Source organism: Polyodon spathula, chromosome 3 (assembly GCF_017654505.1).
Source record: "Polyodon spathula isolate WHYD16114869_AA chromosome 3, ASM1765450v1, whole genome shotgun sequence".
Taxonomy (NCBI): Eukaryota; Metazoa; Chordata; class Actinopteri; order Acipenseriformes; family Polyodontidae; genus Polyodon; species Polyodon spathula.
In genome coordinates, this window is record NC_054536.1 from 34,792,284 (window position 1) to 34,814,041 (window position 21,758).

Below are 21,758 nucleotides of genomic sequence, written 5' to 3' on the forward strand. Positions count from 1 at the left end.
GGGTTAAAGAAAAAAATACAATTGGAAAGAATACGGGACAGCTAGTGTTTTCATATCATCCACAAATCCAAAACCTCCACGCCTTTTGCGTCAGTGGAGGTGTGGCCTCGGATTGGCCTCGCCCATTCGTTCATTCTGTGTCATTTCTCTCCCCCACCCCCTCCTCTCGAATAGGTTATGTCTTCCCGCCTCCTTTGTAAACCGCCATTTTGAAATTTTGAGAAGTGCAAACAAGTAACAGGGTTTTTGCTGTTTCCTGAATTTAGTGTTTAGGAGAGTTACTTTGTTTAATCTAAACATACGGGGATTAGTAGCCACAACAGTACACATTATTTGAAAAGGTGTATCATTTACTATATTGCGTTTCACTGGTAAGTAATGAATATCCTTATTAAATATTTTGCAGAAGGAGGCGGAGCTGTGTCTAAGAGTAAGAGAAGCCTGTCTCCTTTTCAAAATGACATAGGCCGTGTAATGTAATGGTAGTGCACAGACACTATTTGATTTATTTAAATGTGCATCTTGAATAGTATTTTTGTTTTTGTCCAACGCCTCTTGTTTATGGGCGTGCACGGTCAGTTTTAGCAATGCACGGAAACTCCAATGTTCTTTCTGTGCAGTGTTGTGTCCGAGATGCAAACCGATGCTTGTTGTTTGAGTCATAAGTTATGACATGGTGCTTGTGTCGTACTGAATTTTGCATTATATTGGGGTAATGCGCATGCGTCAGAGTTTTGTTGCATTTTGTCCTTGTGATTATTTACGTTATTTTGTTTTCTGTGAAGCACTAGGTGCATGCTTTTTCAACTTTATTAAAAACAACTTTCAAAACACAAACTAGCTTAAGTGAATAGCCATTTGCTCACGTTGTTTCTTCGAAATGGACCGCATGAAATTATTCTGATATTTTGCACTAAATCATATAACAGGAATGTGTTAGTAATACGTTTGTAATTACGTGTGTGTGTGAATATATATATATATATATATATATATATATATATATATATATATATATATATATATATATATATGAGAGAGAGAGAGAGAGAGAGTTTTAAACTGATTAAAGTTCGAGCTGCGAGAAGTATGTTGTGTACATGTGATTGGGCTTTTTCAAATAAGAAGTACGCCATTGAAAATTATTACATTGTACTAGTGCTATTTCTAATCTACTTGTATTACGTATACATGTTTCGTCTATGGAAAAAGACGACGATTAATACGTTTTGATGATTTTAAATACTCCGATCTTTAATTTCAGTTTCTAAATACATATACAATTGCATGAGTCGTCTGGGGCTACATCTATAAGATGACCAGATTTTTAAGTCATTAACCTGGGACAGTACTGACATATTGTGAGTAACTTACAGGCTACGGGTAAGCTGTAGGGTTTTTTATTTACACATTGGCAGTGGTTGATATGAGACATGTGGTGATATTAAGAGTTAATCTCATACTTTCAAAACTTTTTTTTGTGAATAAATTTAGCTTGCTTTGTAATTTAATTTATATACAAAGTATATTTATTACATTATACAGTAGCAATTCAATAATATAAAATTCCTAGATTATCACTTCAAACAAAAAAAAAATATTGCTGATTACTGCTGCAAATCTAGTCCCTTTTCTACTTAAGAAACTGCATCATCTCTGATTTCCACATACGAAGTCTCTTTCTCAATCTCTATCCTATCCTCCACTTTATACTATGAAACACGACATACATTTTATATTATGTGCTGGAAAGCCTAAAAGTGATGAAATGTCTCTTGACTGCAATAAAGGCAGCCCAACGCACCACCCATAAGCTTCCCCACCTGTTAACAGATAACACCATGTAACAATTATTTTATTTTTTTTTTTTGGCTTCTGGGTAGTAAGTGTTATTTCCAAATTGCGTATGCCTCAAAAGTATAGAAAATGGCTATTATTCCCCACAAACTTTGCTTTTGTGACCAGGACAGTGATATTTTGAAATTTACCTATTTTCCAGAACATTCAGATAGATTCAGTGCTGAGTAAACTTGGAGTAACTTCTAGAACTTTCCAGTAATATAAATAGTAGTATAAAGACAGGGGCCTTAAGCCCACCAGTTCAGTTTAGTTCCAGCTGCCTAAGTGGATACATATATGCATTTTTCTGAGATGGCATCAAGAGGCTGCAAGCATCCGTCAGACGCATTTTGCAATGTCTGCGGCCAATTTATCAAGACGAGCGAAAAAGTACTCGGTGGAAGCATCTGCTAAGATGTGTGAGGCCTACAAGGCATATTTCGGCATGCCTGTCGGGGATAAAGACAAACCCTGGGCACCTCATTTCACCTGCAAAAAAACTCTGGAAGGTAAGATGGACAATTGTTGCTCGGAATTTTATGTTATAAAATTATTTAATTTTTAAAATTGTAAAAGTTTTTAATTTTAAAATGTTTTACAATTTTCCAGTGTTATTGAAAAAATATATCATATATGAAAAATGTTGTGAGAATCTTTTACACATTAGTCATGGGTGAAATAAATGTATTTTTGTAGGATGGTACAGAGGGGAAAAGAGAGCCATGAAGTTCGCTATCCCAAGAATTTGACGGGAACCCACTGACCACTCAAGCAACTGCTACTTCTGCATGGTGCACCCTTCCAAACGTTGGACTGGCAAGAATGCACCTGCTATCACGTATCCGGACCTTCCTTCATCCATCGCCCCGGTGCCACACTGCCATGAGCTCCCCGTACCCACTCCTCCGGAGAGAGAGCAGCCATCTTTAGAAGAGAGCAGCAAGTCAGAGAGCGAGGAAGACGTTGTAGATCCAGATGACAATTTCAGTGGTGGAGCTGAGGAAAGAAACCCATACTTCCCCAACCAAAAAGACCTAAACGACTTGATTAGAGATCTTGGTCACACCAAGCTTTTGACGTCTAGGCTCAAGCAGTGGAACTTGTTGGATGAACGTGTGCAAGTCGCAGATCAGAGGAAGTGTCACCAACCTTTTTCCAGCTTCTTCACCCGCTAAGATGGGCTCTGCTTCTGCCACAACGTGACCAGTCTGTTTGAGGCAATCGGAATCGCCTGTAACTGGAATGAGTGGCGCCTCTTCATTGACAGCTCATCCAGGAGCCTCAAAGCTGTGCTGCTCCATAATGGTAACAAGTACCCGTCTCTTCCCCTGGCTCACTCGGTGCACCTCAAAGAGGATTACAACAGCATCAAGACCTTGCTGGACGAAGTATGATGAGTATGGCTGGGAGGTCATAGGAGACTTCAAAATGGTGGCATTCCTGATGGGTCTCCAAGGCGGTTTTTCTAAGTTTCCCTGCTATCTTTGCCTTTGGGACAGCAGGGACACCAAGGTGCACTACCACAGGCGGGACTGGCCACAGCGGCCCGAGTTCTCTGTGGGGAGGAACAACGTTAAGTGGGAGCCACTGGTGGACCCCCGGAAGGTGCTGATGCCACTACTGCACATCAAATTGGGCCTTATGAAACAATTTGTCAGAGCTCTAGATAAGGAGTCGGCAGCCTTCAAGTACCTTCAAGACTTCTTCCCTAAGCTGTCTGAGGCAAAGGTCAAAGCCTGTGTCTTCATCGGACCACAGATAAAGAAGATCCTGGAGTGTAATGAATTGCAGTCCAAGAAGCTCACTAGTAAGGAGAAAGCGGCTTGGAACAGCTTTGTCTCAGTGGTTCGGGGCTTCCTGGGCAATCACAAGGCTGAAAACTATGTGGAGCTGGTTGAGACTGGTGAAGAACTACGGCACAATGGGCTGTAGGATGACCCTCAAAGTCCGTATCCTTGATGCTCATCTTGATAAATTCAAGGAGAACATGGGAGCGTACTCTGAGGAGCAAGGCGACCGCTTCCACCAGGATATACTGGACTTTGAACGCCACTACCAAGGACAGTATAACGAGAACATGATGGGAGACTACATTGGGGGGCTGCTTCGTGAAAGTGATTTACAGTATAATCGTAAATCTTGAAAAACTACTCGCTTCTAAATCTTTTGGAGTCATTTTTGTATTACTTTATTATAAATACATGTTCATTTGGATTGATATGTTGTTTTTTTCTGACTTTATGTGAACGAAAAGACACATTCGCCCGTTTTCTCATTGGAAATAGGTAAATTTCAAAATATCACTGTCCTGGTCACAAAAGCAAAGTTTGTGGGGAATAATAGCCATTTTCTATACTTTTGAGGCATAAGCAATTAGGAAATAACACTTACTACCCAGGAACAAAAATTGTGTTACATAGTGTAATACGCTTTTCTGAGTTTTGTTTAGAAGCTGCCCTGATTGCACAAACAAGAATTTCCTTCTGAAGTACTTAAGTATCGTAAATACTAGTCCAACCCTTTTAAGTTTTTCTCTGAATAGTTGTATTACACAAAAAACCTGCTTAACGTGGCTATAATGTGCTTAAATTGAAAACAAATGTTAACAAGCTTCACGTCCAAATACTGTTCCAAAAATTGGCAGGTCTTCTCAAGATTAGATATTAATCATGTTAAGCTGTGAAAGTGTTCTAAATACTTTTAATTAGACAGATATAGAAAAATGTATATATATATATATATATATATATATATATATATATATATATATATATATATATATATATCTATTTAACTATTTATATAAATACATATAATCAAGAATGTGTGGACACCCTTTTTTTATATTTTACCAATCAAAATTTAATCAGATTGCAGTCATGTCTGGTGATGGAGATACAAGTTTGAACACGGAGACAGGGGAGAAAAATATGGAAGAGGCAACTAAAAAGCCGAAAAGCCTGCCAGCCACAGAGAAGGAAATAGACAGGGAAGAAGCATCAGAAGAAGAGGAGGAGGAGGAGGAGGAGGAGGAGGAGGAGGAGGAGGACAAAGGTAAACAGAATTATCATCTTTTAATCCACCTGTTATCACATATGCAAATGTACATTTTTGGTGATGCCACATTGGTACTGTAAGTATAATTACAATGCTTTACTGTAATACAGTAGTTTGGAGAAGCATTCATCACATAGGCCTGTATGTTGAAGTGTTCCATGGCTGCTTATACATTGCTTAAAGGCATTCTTTGTTTTTATTGTGTTGTAACATGCCCCATACTGGAAACACAGGTTCTAGACAAACTTTTTTGCCTTAGGAGCCAATGGTTCCTAGGGCAAAATAAAATTAGTTGCCAAATCCAATTGTTGTGTGCCACTTTAGGAGCAAGCTGATTGCTACCATGTTCAGCTGCTTCTTAAATATACAACAACTTGCTAAAGTGATACTAAACAGTAACTTTAATTTTTGTTCTCATGTGTTTGTTGCTGAATGGTTAATCAATGCAGCTGATAACATAATAAACTGGCATTCATTTTGGGTGTTTTTCAATTGTTGTATATGGAATTGGTGAGTGCACCTTTTAATTGTGTGCGTTGTAATATGGGAAATAGCATGCTGCAGCTCGCATACTCTGTTAGTGAAGTCCTGATCTGAGAGCATATTTACATGATAGTGTTTTATTTGGTTTGTAAAAACGAGTTTGTTTCAGTGAATTGATTCTGTTATTTACGGTATTAAATACACCACAGCAAACACATTGCCCTGTATTTGAGATATTTCCAAACCATTCTTTTTCATTAGCACCATCTGGGAGCTAAATTTAGTGAGTGACAGTTTTTCTACTGCAATCAAGTAGACTTATAATATGTCTGAGACCTCCTGCACAACCTGTAAAGTTGATTAGTAGGTTTTTTGTTTTGTTTTTGTTTTTTCCAATGTCTTTGTTTATTACAGAAAAAAGCCTCATAGTTGAAGGCAAGAGAGTAAAGAAGACAGTGAAGAGGCTAGCCCTCCAAATGGTTCAACCTGTCAAGGGACCGCTTTCCATTGTACAGGGTAAGATATTAATTACACTCAACTTAAAGATCAGTGTTGCCAAAATGAATTAAAATTGTAGGCATTCATTTCTCTATTCAAGTGTCAGACAGCTGGATTTGTCAAAACTGATATTGAAATGGAAGATGCACTTAATTTCTCTGTTTTTTTCTGTTGTATTGTTGATGGTGTTTGTCAGTAAAATGTAGTTCAATATCTGTGAGTTCTGTGACCCAGTTTACTCTTGCAGTAATGTCATGTATCTATATGCACTATGAAACTATACGCATAAAACTTCTCAGCACTAAGTTAGGACCAAGTACTTTTACTGGTTCACTTAAGTTTAACCCTTTGCAGTCCTATGTCAGACCAGGTCTGCCATTACAATTTTCTCATACCTGTCCAATTTCTGACTCGGTCCGACATCATCAAAAAGACGTAAAGCACCGGTCTGTAGTCGTTTTTCCTGGAAAAAGCAGAGAAAACCTTTGTGGCAGAGTAAGACCGATGGGAGCCGAATTAAGCCGAAAAAAGTGACAAGCGCTGAATAGATGGACTGCAAAGGGTTAAAGCAGTTAGGTAGAAAATTCATTCACAAATCTTACCTACCATGCACTTAAATGTACAATGTAGGTCTCAAATGTGAAATTTTGAAGAACATGTATTTTTATTTAAAAATCTTGTACTACATTAGGTAAAATAAAGGTAGCTTGCCTTGACTGTTATATTTGCACTTCCTAGGTCATTTCACGTGAACAGTGTCTAGCATCTTACTGGCTGTAAAGCATGTCAGTTATTCGGGGAACCCACTAGTTGGTTAGTGACAAGAAAACCAAATTACAAGAAAATAACCTAATCTAGTACCAGCTATGTTTTAAAAGGAAAATACTAATGTTTGCTTAAACAAATCTACATGGCATGGGTAGTTTATAAAAATTGTTCACTAATCAACTGGAAATTTGTTTTGTATAGATAATTAGGAAATGTGATGTCAATTTTGTTTCTTCAGGAAAAGGTGAAAAACTGGGTGATATAGAGAGAATACAGTACTTCGTGGGAAAGATGAAAACAGCAAACCTTAAACCTTTACATAAACTGCTCTATAACCGACCAGGCACGGTAAGACTTTCTTTAACTCCTTTATTGTGGGTAAGTCATGTTTATGACAGATTGAGGCTAATATTTTTCAGTCATAGGTTATGCCATAGGTCAATATTGGATTGTTTTTTTTTATCCTAGTGTTTTAGCTGTTACAGCAGTGCTGAACTATTCCAACAATTTGTTACTATGTGAAAAAGTGCTTCCTGCATTTTCTTCTAGGCACGCGTGCTTTTCTGCCTGACTCGGGCAGCCCCATATGTTTCTATCAATGCACCTGCTTTGTGTGAGGTTCAATCTTCAGAATGTTAGCAGGCTCATACTCTGCGTTGTAGTTCCTGCTGTGGAGACCTGGAAAACATGGACCTGGGAATACTTGAATCGGACTGAACCTATACTAAGTTGCGCCCTTTCACACGACCGCCTGTGTATGGTTGCTTGTTTTGCAGAAATTCATTTCGGGCTTTTTATCTGTTGCTGACTGCTTCCAAAGCATAAACAATTGTGTTGAAAGCTCTTAATGGCTGCTGACTATTTAGCTGTACTATAGTAATACAGTTTAAGGGTCTACTGCTGGTTGCTTGTCAATTGTTGTCAGAATTAATGGTAGTTCTGATATTGTGTACAGCTAGTTTTTTCAATTTCAAATGACAGCTATAGAGTAAAAGAAAGAAATGCGGTCATTTTAAAATCGTATTAAATCTGCTTAAAGAAATGCGCTCCCCTTGAGTGAAGTTTGATATTAATTATGTTGACATAATTTTAACAATGAAAGCAGGACTGCACCTCCCACTTTCCTAGAGCTTAGTGTTCTGGCATGGAAAGCAGAGCATGCTTAGTTTGCAATATTGAATAAGTACTGTTCCAAGTTACCAAAAAATGGATGCCGGTTTTTACTGATTTTATACCTGATTTTTGTCCATTCAACATTTTCCCGGTATTATTTTCTAGGAAATACACTATTTTGATTAATGCTGTTTTATTTTGACTCTGACATTAAGCAGCTGTACACTGTATCCTAGTTTACAGCAGACATTTAGACGTCAGAGGATCAAATAACGTTAAAAACAAGGTTCTCTATTGCTTCACAAACACATTATCACCTGATTGTTGGCCAGTCAAAGTCTGATTTATTGTGGCAATTGCTGGGCATGGTAACTACTAGCTTGATTAAAAACTAAATTGAAATACTTGCACAAAAATGTAATATTTAGTGGATGAGGAATGGGGAAAAAATTTAAATCAGTTTATGAATATTCAAAAGAAAACTGTTTCAAAGTATACAAAAGCAAAAATAGCAGAAGTGGATCAGATGAGGCAGAGGATGCATAGCGCTGCAAATACTGCTGCATTGAGGAACATGTTGGCGCTGACAATAAAAAAACATGCTGAAAAATAAGCGACACATTAAACTAAAACAAGAAAGTGAACGAGAGACGAGCAATCAATGTATGCTGCTTTTACACACTCTTTAATAAAAAGAGAGTGCAGAATGACTGTGTTAATGAGTTTATCAGAGCGCTGTACCGTGCTGGACAGCCACTGTTTATTGCAGAGAGGCATTGTTACTGTCTGTCCATCAGCTAAAACACTGCCTAACACAGACAATCTTAATCATAAATATTTGACAGAAAATGGTGATGCTTTAGTTGGTAAACTTATATGGAACGCATTGATGGAAATGTCCAGTGTGATTTGACGCGTCTCCAGATGGCTTGCAACACCCAGTTCTGTCAATTTTCTATTCTTTTTATGATTAAGGCAAATAAACCTGGCTTGTTTTGTGCTGATGTCATTCATACCTTATGTAGATGCTGTTTCCGTCAGCACGGCGATTGCCCAAACGTTCGCAAAGTATTAGCTAACGTGGGGAAATGTGGCTTCAAATTGCACAGATTCTGCTTCATTGTCCATGCCAGGGACATAAAACCATAACTGCTATTCCACATGTAAAGTATGTATACTGAAAGACACCCCCCGACCCCCGTTTTTTACCAATGTTTCAGTTAAAAACTATTTTGTACCGATTTTTATCCCAATTTTAATATGTAAAATTCCTGAATATTTTTTTAAAGATAAAAACCGAAAACGTGGAACACTATGAATAACTCGGTAGAAAGTACGCTTAGAACTACACGCTTACTGCTACAACTACATGCAGACGAGATGATGGCAGACGTTATTTAAGTTCAGCAGACACCATACTTAATACTTTAGAGTTGTCGTAAGTCAGCATTTATAAGCAAAGAAGATTCAGTTACTTCCGGATTTGCTAGTCTGTGCACAGTGAAGTATATAAATGTTTTGGTTTTGAGGTGGCTGATGGTGGAATAGTAAAACAATAGAACAAGACCTTGTTTTTCTCCATGGATATTGTGAAGCAAAGCACCACTAAGTAATTGCTTTTCATATGTAAATATCTGTTAATGTCTATATGTTTCATATTGCAATTGTGATTATATTTTTCTGTGCTCTGGAAGACTTTATTTTCAAATGATGAATGGAGATCGCTTTTCAGAGCAAGACATATTTGCGTAGCACAGTGCAGTGATTTTGAATTAAGTGCTTCCTCATCATAACTATTTTAAAATGCCGCCACACATCTCGCGTTGAAGCCAACATGTTGATTTAAATAATTAAAATTTTGTAAATAGGACTAAGAGTCTGGGTCTGGTGTTGGACAATGCTCTGTCATTTCTGCCTCCAGATAAAACAAGTAGTAAAAACCTGCATGTTGCATCTACAGACAATTAAAAAGATCAAGTCATTTCTCTCTGACAGACTGTGCTACTGTTCTGAATGCCCTCGTAACATCTCGTCTCGACTGGCAACATCCTGTATGTGGGTCTGCCTTGGTGTTGAACCAGACTGCTGCAGGGCATTGCAAATGTCTCAACTCGACTCTTGATTGGTGGATCCCGACGGGATCCAATTTCCCTTTACTGGATTTACATTGGTTCCCAACAGAGCTTCATGCACAATTCAAATTACTGTGCTTAATTCACAAAGCACTTTGTCAGCAACTTCCTCACTATCTGACTGAGAAATTGCAAGTTTATAATCCTATTAGGAGTCTGAGGTCCTCGCACAACAATGTCCCTGTGTCAACCATGTTTTAAACACAAACATTTTGGAGTTTGTGATTTTTCGGTCTTTTGTCCACAGGTTTGGAATGCTCTGCCTCCTGAAATTCTCCCTTTTTAGAAAGAAACTAAAAACACTCTCTCATAAGATATGCTAATTCAGTCGGGAGAATGTATTGTCAAATGCTTTGATACTGGTATATTTTTTTGTATATGTATGTGTGCTGTTTTCTGTATATGTGTATTTATGTCCTGCACAGCGTTCTGAAGCCGCTTGTGGTCTGTTGCGCTCTATAACATTTCAAAATAAAATAAAACTATGACTTGTAGATCTACTCGGTAGTGATTTGCCACTTACAACCTACCATGGCGCCAACAGGGTACCAGGAATATGATAAGTAAAGTTGAATATCTGTTAATACAGTACAGTAGAACCTTTCATGTCTGATTTAATTGGTTTCATGGGTCTGTTGTAGTGCTCCAGATAATTGATTTTCTGTCAATAGTAATCACTCCCAGAATTGTCAGCAGGAGTGATTTAAAATTTCCCACAAATTGCAGCATTAAAGTCAGGGTTTACCCTGACTTATGTTTTCGTAGTGTTTTGTAGACTGATCCTTTGAATAAACTTTAATCACTTCTGGTACAGAATCCTCAAGGGGCTATACACCTTTTTTTCTGTACCTTAAATTACTATAAACAGATATATTGTACACTTAAGTAACATAATCGTGATACATCATAACTAAATATATTTAGTTTGTTTATTTTGCAATGTTTGTAGTGGTTTTGCAAAACATTGCACTACAACAGGAAATATCAGTATAATTTGTATAGCCCTATAGTGGTTTTCATGAAAAGTCACATACGTTTCCAGGTTTCCCTTCTGAAATAAAAAGTAAGGTCCATTAGTTGCAAGGGAGGAACTAATTTTTTTTTTTTTTTTTTTTTTTTAATGGATTGTGGTGTAGACTAATAGTGTAACAATTCCATACATACATTCGTTTATCATACATGGTTGTGTACTAGCAAAATCTGCATTCTCTTCCACAGATAAGCTTCTAATTATATACCTGTATATCATTTACTCTTAACAATACTCATGCAATATATGGCACAATATACTGTAATTTGTTTCAACTTTCCAAAAACACTGTAATAGTCAACCATATCCTCCACTATTTATCAGTGCAACAAGAAAACCGTGTTTTGTATGACGCGTTTCAAATTTTGTTTTACCTCGGGTTGCGTAATTCCAGGTTAGCATTTTCAGGTTCTTCAATGTTACAATTGGCACGCTTAAAATAAGAGTAGAAATTTTCTTTGACGTTTTTTAGAAAGTGTGAACTACCTGCTTCATCTTATTTTGGCTTTTGCGCAACACGTATGTTTACCGCATGAGAGAGACGGAGAGAATTAATTGTAACCATTAAGTGTGTGCACCGCAGCACCAATAGAAACTTCTGGTGGTTGTTCTGTTGTGTGAACTGCACAGATCTTTGCAGAACTTCGGAAATCTGCTTTACAAGAACGCGCTCATTCATTTCTATACTGCAGTTAAAGTGGCAGGGTCATATTTGTTTTTCCACGGCTGTAAAACAAATCCTCTTTTTTTGGGAGGTCGTAAATGGCTGTTTTTTAGTCAGGAGTTCCGACGGTACACCCCTTATCTGGAGAACTGCTATCGGATATGTGAAAATATTATATATCAGAGGAAATCATTATACTATATTGTAGTTGCTAGATTAACGTCAGGGCATTATAAATTATTAGATAATGGTTTAATAAGATTTTCTTTAACCTGATTGGTCAATATTAGGGCCTTCATATCTGGTAATGTTATCTTTCGAACTATGTTTAATCACTGTTCCAAGTTGGTACGCTGGAAAATATACAGTCTTGATGTATTTTATTCTGCTTGATGAAAGAAAATATCAGTTCTAGTACGTTACACACCCTCTGAATGTTGTCTGTAAATGTAGACCTGTCCTATATACTTTCATTTTATCTGTCTATTTAAATTTAGTATAGGAAATAGTAAATAAACGAAAATAGTGTTTGCAGGCAGCGGCAATACAGTAACCTCAATAGCTACTAGTCTCTGGTTTGAAGAACGAGTTGAAGGAATCAAAGGAACTGGATTCAGTCTGACTTTACATTCAGCAACTTTATTTTAGCATATCACAGTAACAACAGCACAGTGCTCTCTTCTCTAACAAAGGCAGGAATGAACATACACTGAACAAGTTAGTGAACAAACAGCACGATCAGCATTAACACAGAGACTACTAGATAATTTAATTGCTAAACTTTTTTTATTTTTTGTAATATTTTGCTAATGAAGTTTGGGACCTAACAGTAACTTAGTTATCAACTTACAGCTGTTCTGCAGCAATGGAAGTAAATTAAGCCTTGAAAGTTGATGCTAACAACTCCTACAGGTGTCCCAACTTGTTGATTACTTACAAACCCTCTGTCTGTATAAAAGCTGTGTTGGAACATACTGTGTTACTACACCCTCTTAAACATTATTTGGACAGTATTGTACTGCAGGAAGTAGTATATTGCTATCATAATGGCGAGAAAAAGGCAATTAACAAAGGAAGACAGACAGACCATTATAACCCTTAAAAGTGTAGGTCTTTCCTTTAGAGAAATTGCAAAAAAAGCCAAGGTGTCAGTGAGTACAGTTTCCTACACCATCAAAAGGCACTTGGAAACTGGAGGAAACTCTGACAGGAAGAGGTCTGGCAGACCCAAAGCCACAACAGAATCAGAATACAAGTTTCTGTGAGTCAACAGCTTGCGTGATAGGCGGCTCACAGGTCAGCGGCTTCAAGCACAGCTTAACACTGGTTGAAGTAAGCAAGTCAGTTTCAACTGTGAAGAGAAGACTTCGAGCTGCAGGTTTGACAGGTCGAGTGGCCGTAAGAAATCCATTTCTAAAATGTCAAAATAAGAAAAAGAGGCTTGCCTGGACCTTGAAGCACGGCCAGTGGACTGCTGAAGACTGGAAGAAGGTCTTATGGACCGATGAATCCAAATTTGAAATCTTCAGTTCATCACGCAGGGTTTTTGTATGCCGTCGAGTAGGCAAAAGGATGGTTCCTCGATGTGTAACACCAACTGTCAAACATGGAGGAGGAAGCTTGATGGTCTGGGGCTCTTTTGCTGGATCCAGAGTCGGCAACTTGCACAGAGTGAGTGGCACCCTGAACCAAAGCGGCTACCACAACATTTTGCAGTGCCATGCAGTACCCTCTGGTATACGCCTAGTTGGTCAGGGGTTCATCCTACAGCAAAATAATGACCCAAAACATACCTCCAGGCTTTGTCAGAACTACCTTAGAAGAAAAGAACAAGACGGTAGGCTTCAAATCATGGAATGGCCAGCACAGTCGCCAGACTTAAACCCCATTGAGCTGGTTTGGGATGAACTGGACAGAAGGATGAAAGCAAAGCAACCTACAAGTGCAACACATTTGTGGGAACTTCTGCAACAATGTTGGGAAGAACTTTCCGAACAATATTTGATTTCCATTGTAGAAAGAATGCCACGAGTGTGTTCGGCTGTTATATCTGCAAAAGGTGGCTACTTTGAGTAAAAAATTGATTAAATTTTGTTAAAAAAAGAAATCACAGAATCATTTTGTTTATCTCCCAATTGTTTATTTGTTCTGTGCTTTAATTTCAGAGTACATTGAGACATTAAACCTCAAATTTAAATAAAAACTGGAAAAATTGAGGTGTTCTAAAACTTTATAGACACACACACAATGTGTGTGTGTGTGTGTGTATATATATATATATATATATATATATATATATACACACACACATACATACATACATACATACATACATACAGCTCTGGAAAAAATTGAGACCACTGCAAAATTCTGTTTCTCTGGTTTTACTCTTTATAGGTATGTGTTTGGGTAAAATGAACATTTGTTTTATTCTATAAACTACTGACAACATTTCTCCCAAATTCCAAATAAAAATATTGTCATTTAGAGCATTTATTTGCAGAAAATGACAACTGGTCAAAATAACAAAAAAGATGCAGTGTTGTCAGACCTTGAATAATGCAAAGAAAATAAGTTCATATTCATTTTTAAACAACACAATACTAATGTTTTAACTTAGGAAGAGTTCAGAAATCAATATTTGGTGGAATAACCCTGATTTTCAAGCACAGCTTTCATGCGTCTTGGCATGCTCTCCACCAGTTTTTCACATTGATGATGGGTGACTTTATGCCAGTCCTTGCACAAAAATTCAAGCAGCTCAGCTTTGTTTGATGGCTTGCGACCATCCATCTTCCTCTTGATCACATTCCAGAGGTTTTCAATGGGGTTCAGGTCTGGAGATTGGGCTGGCCATGACAGGGTCTTGATCTGGTGGTCCTCCATCCACACCTTAATTGACCTGGCTGTGTGGCATGGATCATTGTCCTGCTGGAAAAAAAAAATCCTCAGAGTTGGGGAACATTATCAAGTTTTTTTCCAGGACAACCTTGTACTTGGCTTGATTCATGCGTCCTTCACAAAGACAAATCTGCCCGATTCCAGCCTTGCTGAAGCACCCCCCCAGATCATCACCGATCCTCCACCACATTTCACAGTGGGTGCAAGACACTGTGGCTTGTAGGCCTCTCCAGGTCTCCGTCTAACCATTAGACGACCAGGTGTTGGGCAAAGCTGAAAATTGGACTCATCAGAGAAGATGAACTTACCCCAGTCCTCTACGGTCCAATCCTTATGGTCATTTACAGACCTCAGCCTGGCTCTTCTTTGCTTCTCATTGATGAAGGTCTTTTTTCTAACTTTGCACGACTTCAGCCCTGCCCCTAGGAGCCTGTTTTGAACCGTCCTCGCCATGCGCTTCACCCCAGCTGCCGTTTGCCATTCTTTTTGTAGGTCACTTAATGTCATCCTGCGGTTGCTGAGTGACATTCGAATGAGTTGGCGGCCATCCTGGTCAGTGGAGAGACGTTTTCGCCCTCTGCCGGTCTGTAGCTTTGTTGTCCCCAATGTGTGCTGCTTGACTTTGTTCTTATGAACCGCCGTCTTTGAAATTTAAGGATGGAAGCAACCCGACGCTCACTGTATCCCTCACTGTATCCCTCTGCCAGTAAAGCCAGAATTGAACCCTTCTTTTCCAAAACTTTCCTATTCAACTCTTTGGGTATGGTCAATAGTTATGTTTTGATTCCAATTACTTTTGAGGTACTACTAGCACTGTTTTGCCATCCAGCTGGTCCTATTGCAAGAGGATAATGATGACCACAGGAGTGGTTTTTATACTTTTCCTCGTTTAAATAAGATTTGGTTCAGGTAATCCCCTAATCAGTACCTCATTCAGTAGAATGAGGTGTGCCTGTGTTGGAATTCAACAGACACTGGAATGGAATGGCTGCCATACATGTAGAGATGCTGATTTAAGAAAAATTTGCAGTGGTCTCAATTATATATATATATTTAGTGTGTGTATTTTGTTTTTTTCGTGTTGTTTACGCTATTGGAAATACCGAGGACACAACAGTTCACCGCTGGGATATTGAAGCTTGAAGGCTACAGATCACACATGGAATTCTGAGCAAACCGCATTACTCCTGAATATTGAGGAAAACATTTATATTCATTAGCAACAAAAACTAGTGCTGCATATAACCTCCAAAAAAGACGGAAAAACTTAATGTCATTTCTTTTTAACATATCCATTTTCTAATAGCAATAGAACCCTCATACGATGGCTTTACCATCTGGTAAGTCCCTTATTATGTTAAATGTCCCTGACTTGGGCTTGGGACATTTAACAGCACAAGACCGTAAAGCCCTCTTCAGGTTACTGATTAAACAATGTCAGGTTCATCAGTTTGTCTAAAACACCAAAGTACAGTACTGCATGTATTCTATATCAAGAAAATCTGAAAATTATTGCAAAACAAAGCACTGTAATACAGTATTTGGCAATTTACAAAACAGAATTCCAAAAAGTCTTGCTGTGCTTTCAAAAACAAACTTGGTTTGGAGGTCGTTGAAAAATAATTTCAGCTTTTTAATGGTACATTGTTTATATGTATTAGTTTGTTTTATTTTATTGGACATGGATAAACTGGGAAGTTGGTTTAACGTGAAGTGATAGCATGTAAAAAGTGAAACTGAATTCCCAAACCGACTTCCGTCCCTATTCGCTCCTGAACTTGCGTTTACTCTTTCTATTTGTGTCGTTCTGTATGTATTGAACTGTGAATTCTTCTGCACAATTTATTGCGATTATCATAACGGGATGGGTCTATATGAAGACAACCGTTGTTTGTACTTGTAGTTATTAAAGGTGTCAAGTGAGGGATCCCTGAATTACTCACTTTGTAAAGAAATAACTATGTGCGTCCTTACTGTGCCAAGTTGCATCTCTTGGCAGATTCCACAGTGAGTGTTGCAGAGACCTGCCACTTCCACAACCTGGGGAGGCAGAATCTGTGACCAACTGTACCATCCTGATTATATGTTTTTTTTTTTTTTTTTTTTCCCCTCATTAGATTTCATCTTTAAAGAAAAATATCCGCCTTTTCAGTGGGTTTACATTTGAGGAGGAAAGCGACCAGTACAAGAAAAAGCGTGATGCTCTGAAAAAGTGAGTTGCTGGAAAGCTTGCTTTTGGAAGAAACCTGAAAGGCATCAGGAATTAACTTTGGTATTTTGAGGTACTGGGTACACTTGTCCTGATTCTCCAGGAAAAACTATATTGTGGTCAGATAAAGTTGGTTTAACTTTCCTTAATACATGCTGAGAGAGTAATCTTCTGACAAAATAATTATTCATTTACATTACCGTAGTTTACTGGTAACAGTGCTGTCATGTGCAGTAACAAGAATAGTAGTAACTTAATATAAATATAAAAATATGCATTTCTCATAGGTATACAAATGCTGTATTAAAGACCATCTGTGGTGCCCTGGACCTTGAGAAGTCTGGAAAAAATGATGATATTATATCAAGAATCATGACTTTTCTAATGAAGCCAAAATCTTCAGGCAAGGTAAGAGTTATGCTTGTGTTTAACATTTTTTGTAGGTTTTTCGATTATGTGAACACCTGAAACATAAAGGGAAATCTTATCCAGAAGCCTTTTTTGTTTTGTTTTTGCCAGTAAATTATGGAAACAACTAATGATTTACCAGGGTGTGGATTGTGTTGCCCATTTTTCCTCACACCCCTTACTAAGTACTTTGGTATCTCTGAATAGATAATTGTCTCCTCTTTTTTAAATTTAGAAAGATTGAGCAATTCATCTCAAGGGATGGGGAGTTTGTTGCTGGATAACATTAACTATTTGCTCAGAGTGTCTTATCTCTTATTTAAAACTGTGCAAAATATTTTGAGTAGTCTGTCCCACAATATAATCCGCTTGCTACGAATGCAGAATGGCTGGGTATGACATTTTTCTTAATTTTACCCTGAAAGACTTCCAAGGACAACACTTAATTGAATATTGTACTTAGTACTGGGACAAATATCTGAACAAACTTTTTTTTTGCATATATTCGAAGACAAAAAAAAACTATCAGTTTTACGTAATTGATTCGAAGGTGGATGAAATGGTAGCTGTATTAGTCCAGAGATGATAGACAAAGAGAAGGAGAAGTGATACCTTTTATTGGACTAACTAAATAATTCACAAGCTTTCAAGACCTCAAAGGTCTCTTCTTCATGTGAAAGAAACACACAAAAAACACACACACACACACACACACACATTTATCATTGTATATGAACAAGTACTGTAGATTGTAATGAGGTAGAAAACCAGTATCCTGATTGAGTCCTTTTTTCGAGTCCAGGAATTTTATAAATTTAAGTTCCCAAGTTCTCCTGTCTTGTGTGTTTTTGAAATTGCCCTTTAAAACATGAACCGTCAGATAATGCAGAGATTGGTTAAGCATGTTAAAATGGTTACCAATAGGAGTGTTGATAATTTTCTTGCTGATGGTGTGTCTGTGTAGATTCATCCTTGTCCGAAGATGTTGTTTGGTTTCTCCTATGTAAGTACCATCGGAGCATTTGCTACATTTATGTAGATTACATTTTTGGATCTGCAGGTGAATGATCCTTTTATCTCCAGTTTCCCTTGTGCTGTGAGGATGGTATTCTGTGTAGAGATATGGGGACAGGTTTTGCCTCTGTTGGTATTACATAATTGATTAAAATGAGAAACACGTATTGGTTGCCTTGCACTGATTTTAAAACCTTGCAAGAATTTCTCTGAACATCGCTACTCTCATGCTACCCATCTGTTTCACACTCTCCCCTGGCTACCTATCTCTGCTCGCATTCATTTCAAGACCCTTGTTCTTGCTTACCGCTCTCTTCACCACATTGCCCCCTCCTACCTCCAATCCCTTGTTTCTCCCTACACGACCTCTCCGTTCCCCTACTGGCTGACTGGTCATGCCTTCCCTCCACTCTCCATCCTCCAGTGCCTACTCCTTCTCTTCCCTAGTCCCTCAGCTATCATAGAACTTCAGGACTGCTCTGTCCCTCACTGCCTTCTGCCGCCTCTTCAAGACCCTCTGTTTAGACTGCACTTGTAGATCTCTTGATCTACCCCTTCTACTATGCAATCAGTACCGACCCAGTATTAAATACTGTCGGCAGACCTTATACCGCTAATTAAGGGTGCTACTGCAATCTTACAGGTGCCCTGGCCTACAGCAGGGGAAACAAGGCAGTCAATTTTTGACGATGAGCCTAATGCGTCTTCCATATCCACCCGGATTTTCTCTTTTGAGATCCATTCTCCCTGGCACCATCTGGTAACATCTGGTGCTGTTTCCTTGTCAATGGGTGCCCTTTAGGGTGCAAGATGTGGAGAAGTAGGGCCTGGTCCATTTTTCGCTGATTGAGTCTTCTATTGCCTCCTGTCTAAGGACGCTACCTGCCCTAACAAACACAAACAGTGCCGGGTCTCCTGAGGTGAGATCTTCTCACCGCAAAGGAGCTGGTTCACTTGCTTCCAGAGCGACCGCCTCCAGTACGTAAACCAGCGGCAAACAGGTGCACTGAACCCCAGCAACCTGAAAAACTGGCACTGCTGGCTGAACCCGCTGCCAGAGGTGACACTCGCTGCGGAGGCATTAATATGTTCCACAGCACTGAGCTGAGACGGACGCGACCGGCTAAGCAGAATCCCTAGTAATTTGCTGCCACAGGCCCACGGCCCCTTCTCAGGGAGCCATCTGGACTACTGGTGTCAGTGCACCACAGACATCTGGGTGCTTACTACCGTTCAGACTGGCTATTCGCTGCAGTTCAAGCACAGTCCCCCTCCCTTTTGGGGTGTGACTGCAACATGGACCCAGAGGATGCCGCTGTGGAGTCTCGGGAGGTAGCAGAGATGCTGACTCTGCATCCAGAAGTACAAAGAATATACACAGACGTATTTCTTTATTAAGCAAAGTAAATTATCGCAGCATCATGCCTACTGTGAGTATTGCAGGTGTGATTTGAGTGTGAAACACGGCAGAATAAACGACATTGATGACCATGTGAAAACCCTGAAGCACTGAAGAAATACATAGGTTGCTCAAGATAATAGATCCTTGAACTGTTGTTTTTTTTTCCCCCTCAACTTGCCAATTGCCGTTGCAGATCATGTAGGTCCATGGTTAATGCGTCATCTCCCGACGGTAAAATTGCCTCCAAGTATGGCTGTGCAAGGACCAAAATGACAGCAATTATTGAAACATTAGCATCTGATTCAGCTACTGAACAGGATTCTCTTTTGAAAAGTTATTATTTTGCCCCCTTAACAGACGGCAGCAATGACACTGAGACTCGGTTGCACCCAGGCGTAATCCACTACTTTACTGTCTTGCAAGTGTATAGCAGCAACTGGAGAAAATATATTTAACCTGTATAAGGACCAGGATTGTGTTAACACGATCATACTGAAGTGGGCTTCTAGGACCGCAATCGTGTAATCACGATAAAAAAAAAAAAAAGCACTTTGTTTTGATGACTTGCAGGGCCACCGTACTTTGCAGTACAGGCTTGAACTTTAGAGCGGTTTACATTTTATACCTGAACGAGAACATTAGGTTATTATCATAACTCTGGTTCCCTAAAATATAAATGTAACCATTAACCTTCAAGGTTGTGCGTCCATGACTGCAGAAGGCCTGAAGAAAAAATGACGCTGGGATCTGTGAGCGCAGTACTTTTGTGCCCTCAGGGGTGGGGTCATAACTGTCACAGGCTCAAAGAGCAGCATTGGTATACAATATTCAGGATTTGGGTCTTTAGGAGGTAAATACCCATTCGGTAATGGTTATAGTTCTATTTCAGGGAACCAGGGGTATGATAATAACCCAACGTTTTTATATATATATATATATATATATATATATATATATATATATATATATATATATATATATATAATATATAAATAAATGCTGTGACCTACTCCAGGGTGCAAGACATTTGTTTGCACTTGTGGATGGTTGAAGACATTTGCACTTGTTGTGGGTTACTGCTTACTTAACTAACTGTTACTTACTATTTCTTATTTATTAACTCATTCATACTTATTTAAAACATCATTGCTGCAGAATTGTAAGTTATTTGCAGAAAATACATTTTTCTCTTTGCAGATTTTAGGAAATTAAGGCAGATTTCTGTGGGGACTACCTAAACTTTTTTGCCCTACTTATTTTGTTTATCATGTTTGTGCTCTGTAACGCTATTATTTTTTTATTAAAGGGACCCACTAATTTAATTAAATTCACAGTCATTGCCCAAGTCTAAAAAGAAGCCCCAGAAAGGTGAGAAGAGAAAGCGCAAGAACACTGGTTCGGCAAAGAAAACAAAATCAAAGGGCACCACGTCGGCTGAGATCTTGACTGAGTCGAGCAGCGATGAGGAGGAAAAGAAGGACAGCGAGCACTCTTCAGGGGTAGACGATCAACATGAAAATAAGGATGAGGTGAGGATTAATGTTTTTGGTGAATGGTGGTGTCATATTTAAGGTGAAAATAACTGCAGTTTTTGGGAAGGGTTTTGCATTTACCTGTTAGAGTAAGCAGCCAGCTACTTAACCTGTGTTGAAAAATGAACTGTTAATAGGCATTGCTACAGCCTGAAAGGAAACCTCAGAAAAGTGTGAAGAAGGAACGTAGCACTGCTGGATCGGCCAAAAGGAAGGCCAAGCCAAAAGCCAGCAAGTCTGCCTTGGTCCTGGAGTCGAGCAGTGAAGAGGAGGAAGACAGTGAAGAGAAGGATGAGGTGAGGAGAATTGCAAACCTGAATACTAGTTTTGCCTTTACACTATTTGTAAGGAAGAAAAAAAAACGGGACTGTTTGACAATGCCTCAGTAAGCAGGTATTATTAACAGGAAGTGTAATGCAGTAGGAGCACAGTAGGTATAAAACCCAATTTACGCAAAATTTCTTAAAGCAATTAAAGGCAACATACAGTAGATGCATATACAGTACTTGCAGTCAATGCTGAAGCACACAGTTGTTTGGGGAAATAGCAAAGGCTCTTGCTCTTTCCGATCACTGTAAGAGGCCGGTTCTCCGTCCCATCCATGTTTGCACAACAACCATGTAATGTGGTCCATAGCTTTTTTGCCTCCTCCAAACTTCTCTCAGTAAACAGTCTTTTATCCCAAAAACCCCAGCAGAAGTGCAGTCT

At 38.8% G+C, this 21,758-nt stretch overlaps 1 protein-coding gene across 2 annotated transcripts in view; it reads left to right on the forward strand.

Annotated features, from left to right (window-relative positions):
- Window positions 1-207: 207 nt before the first annotated feature.
- The window catches only part of dek (DEK proto-oncogene), a 29,197-nt gene continuing 7,646 nt past the window's right edge, over window positions 208-21,758 (forward strand). The window contains exons 1-8 of one of the 2 annotated variants that reach the window (XM_041245123.1): window positions 208-371; window positions 4,710-4,893; window positions 5,794-5,895; window positions 6,884-6,993; window positions 16,603-16,697; window positions 16,982-17,102; window positions 20,853-21,047; window positions 21,188-21,346. In XM_041245123.1, the coding sequence (XP_041101057.1) occupies window positions 4,719-4,893; window positions 5,794-5,895; window positions 6,884-6,993; window positions 16,603-16,697; window positions 16,982-17,102; window positions 20,853-21,047; window positions 21,188-21,346 (957 nt within the window). In that variant the 5' untranslated portion in view covers window positions 208-371; window positions 4,710-4,718. Of the gene's footprint in view, window positions 372-1,285; window positions 1,384-4,709; window positions 4,894-5,793; window positions 5,896-6,883; window positions 6,994-16,602; window positions 16,698-16,981; window positions 17,103-20,852; window positions 21,048-21,187; window positions 21,347-21,758 lie in introns of those variants that run through there. The other variant, XM_041245124.1, reaches the window with a different exon arrangement.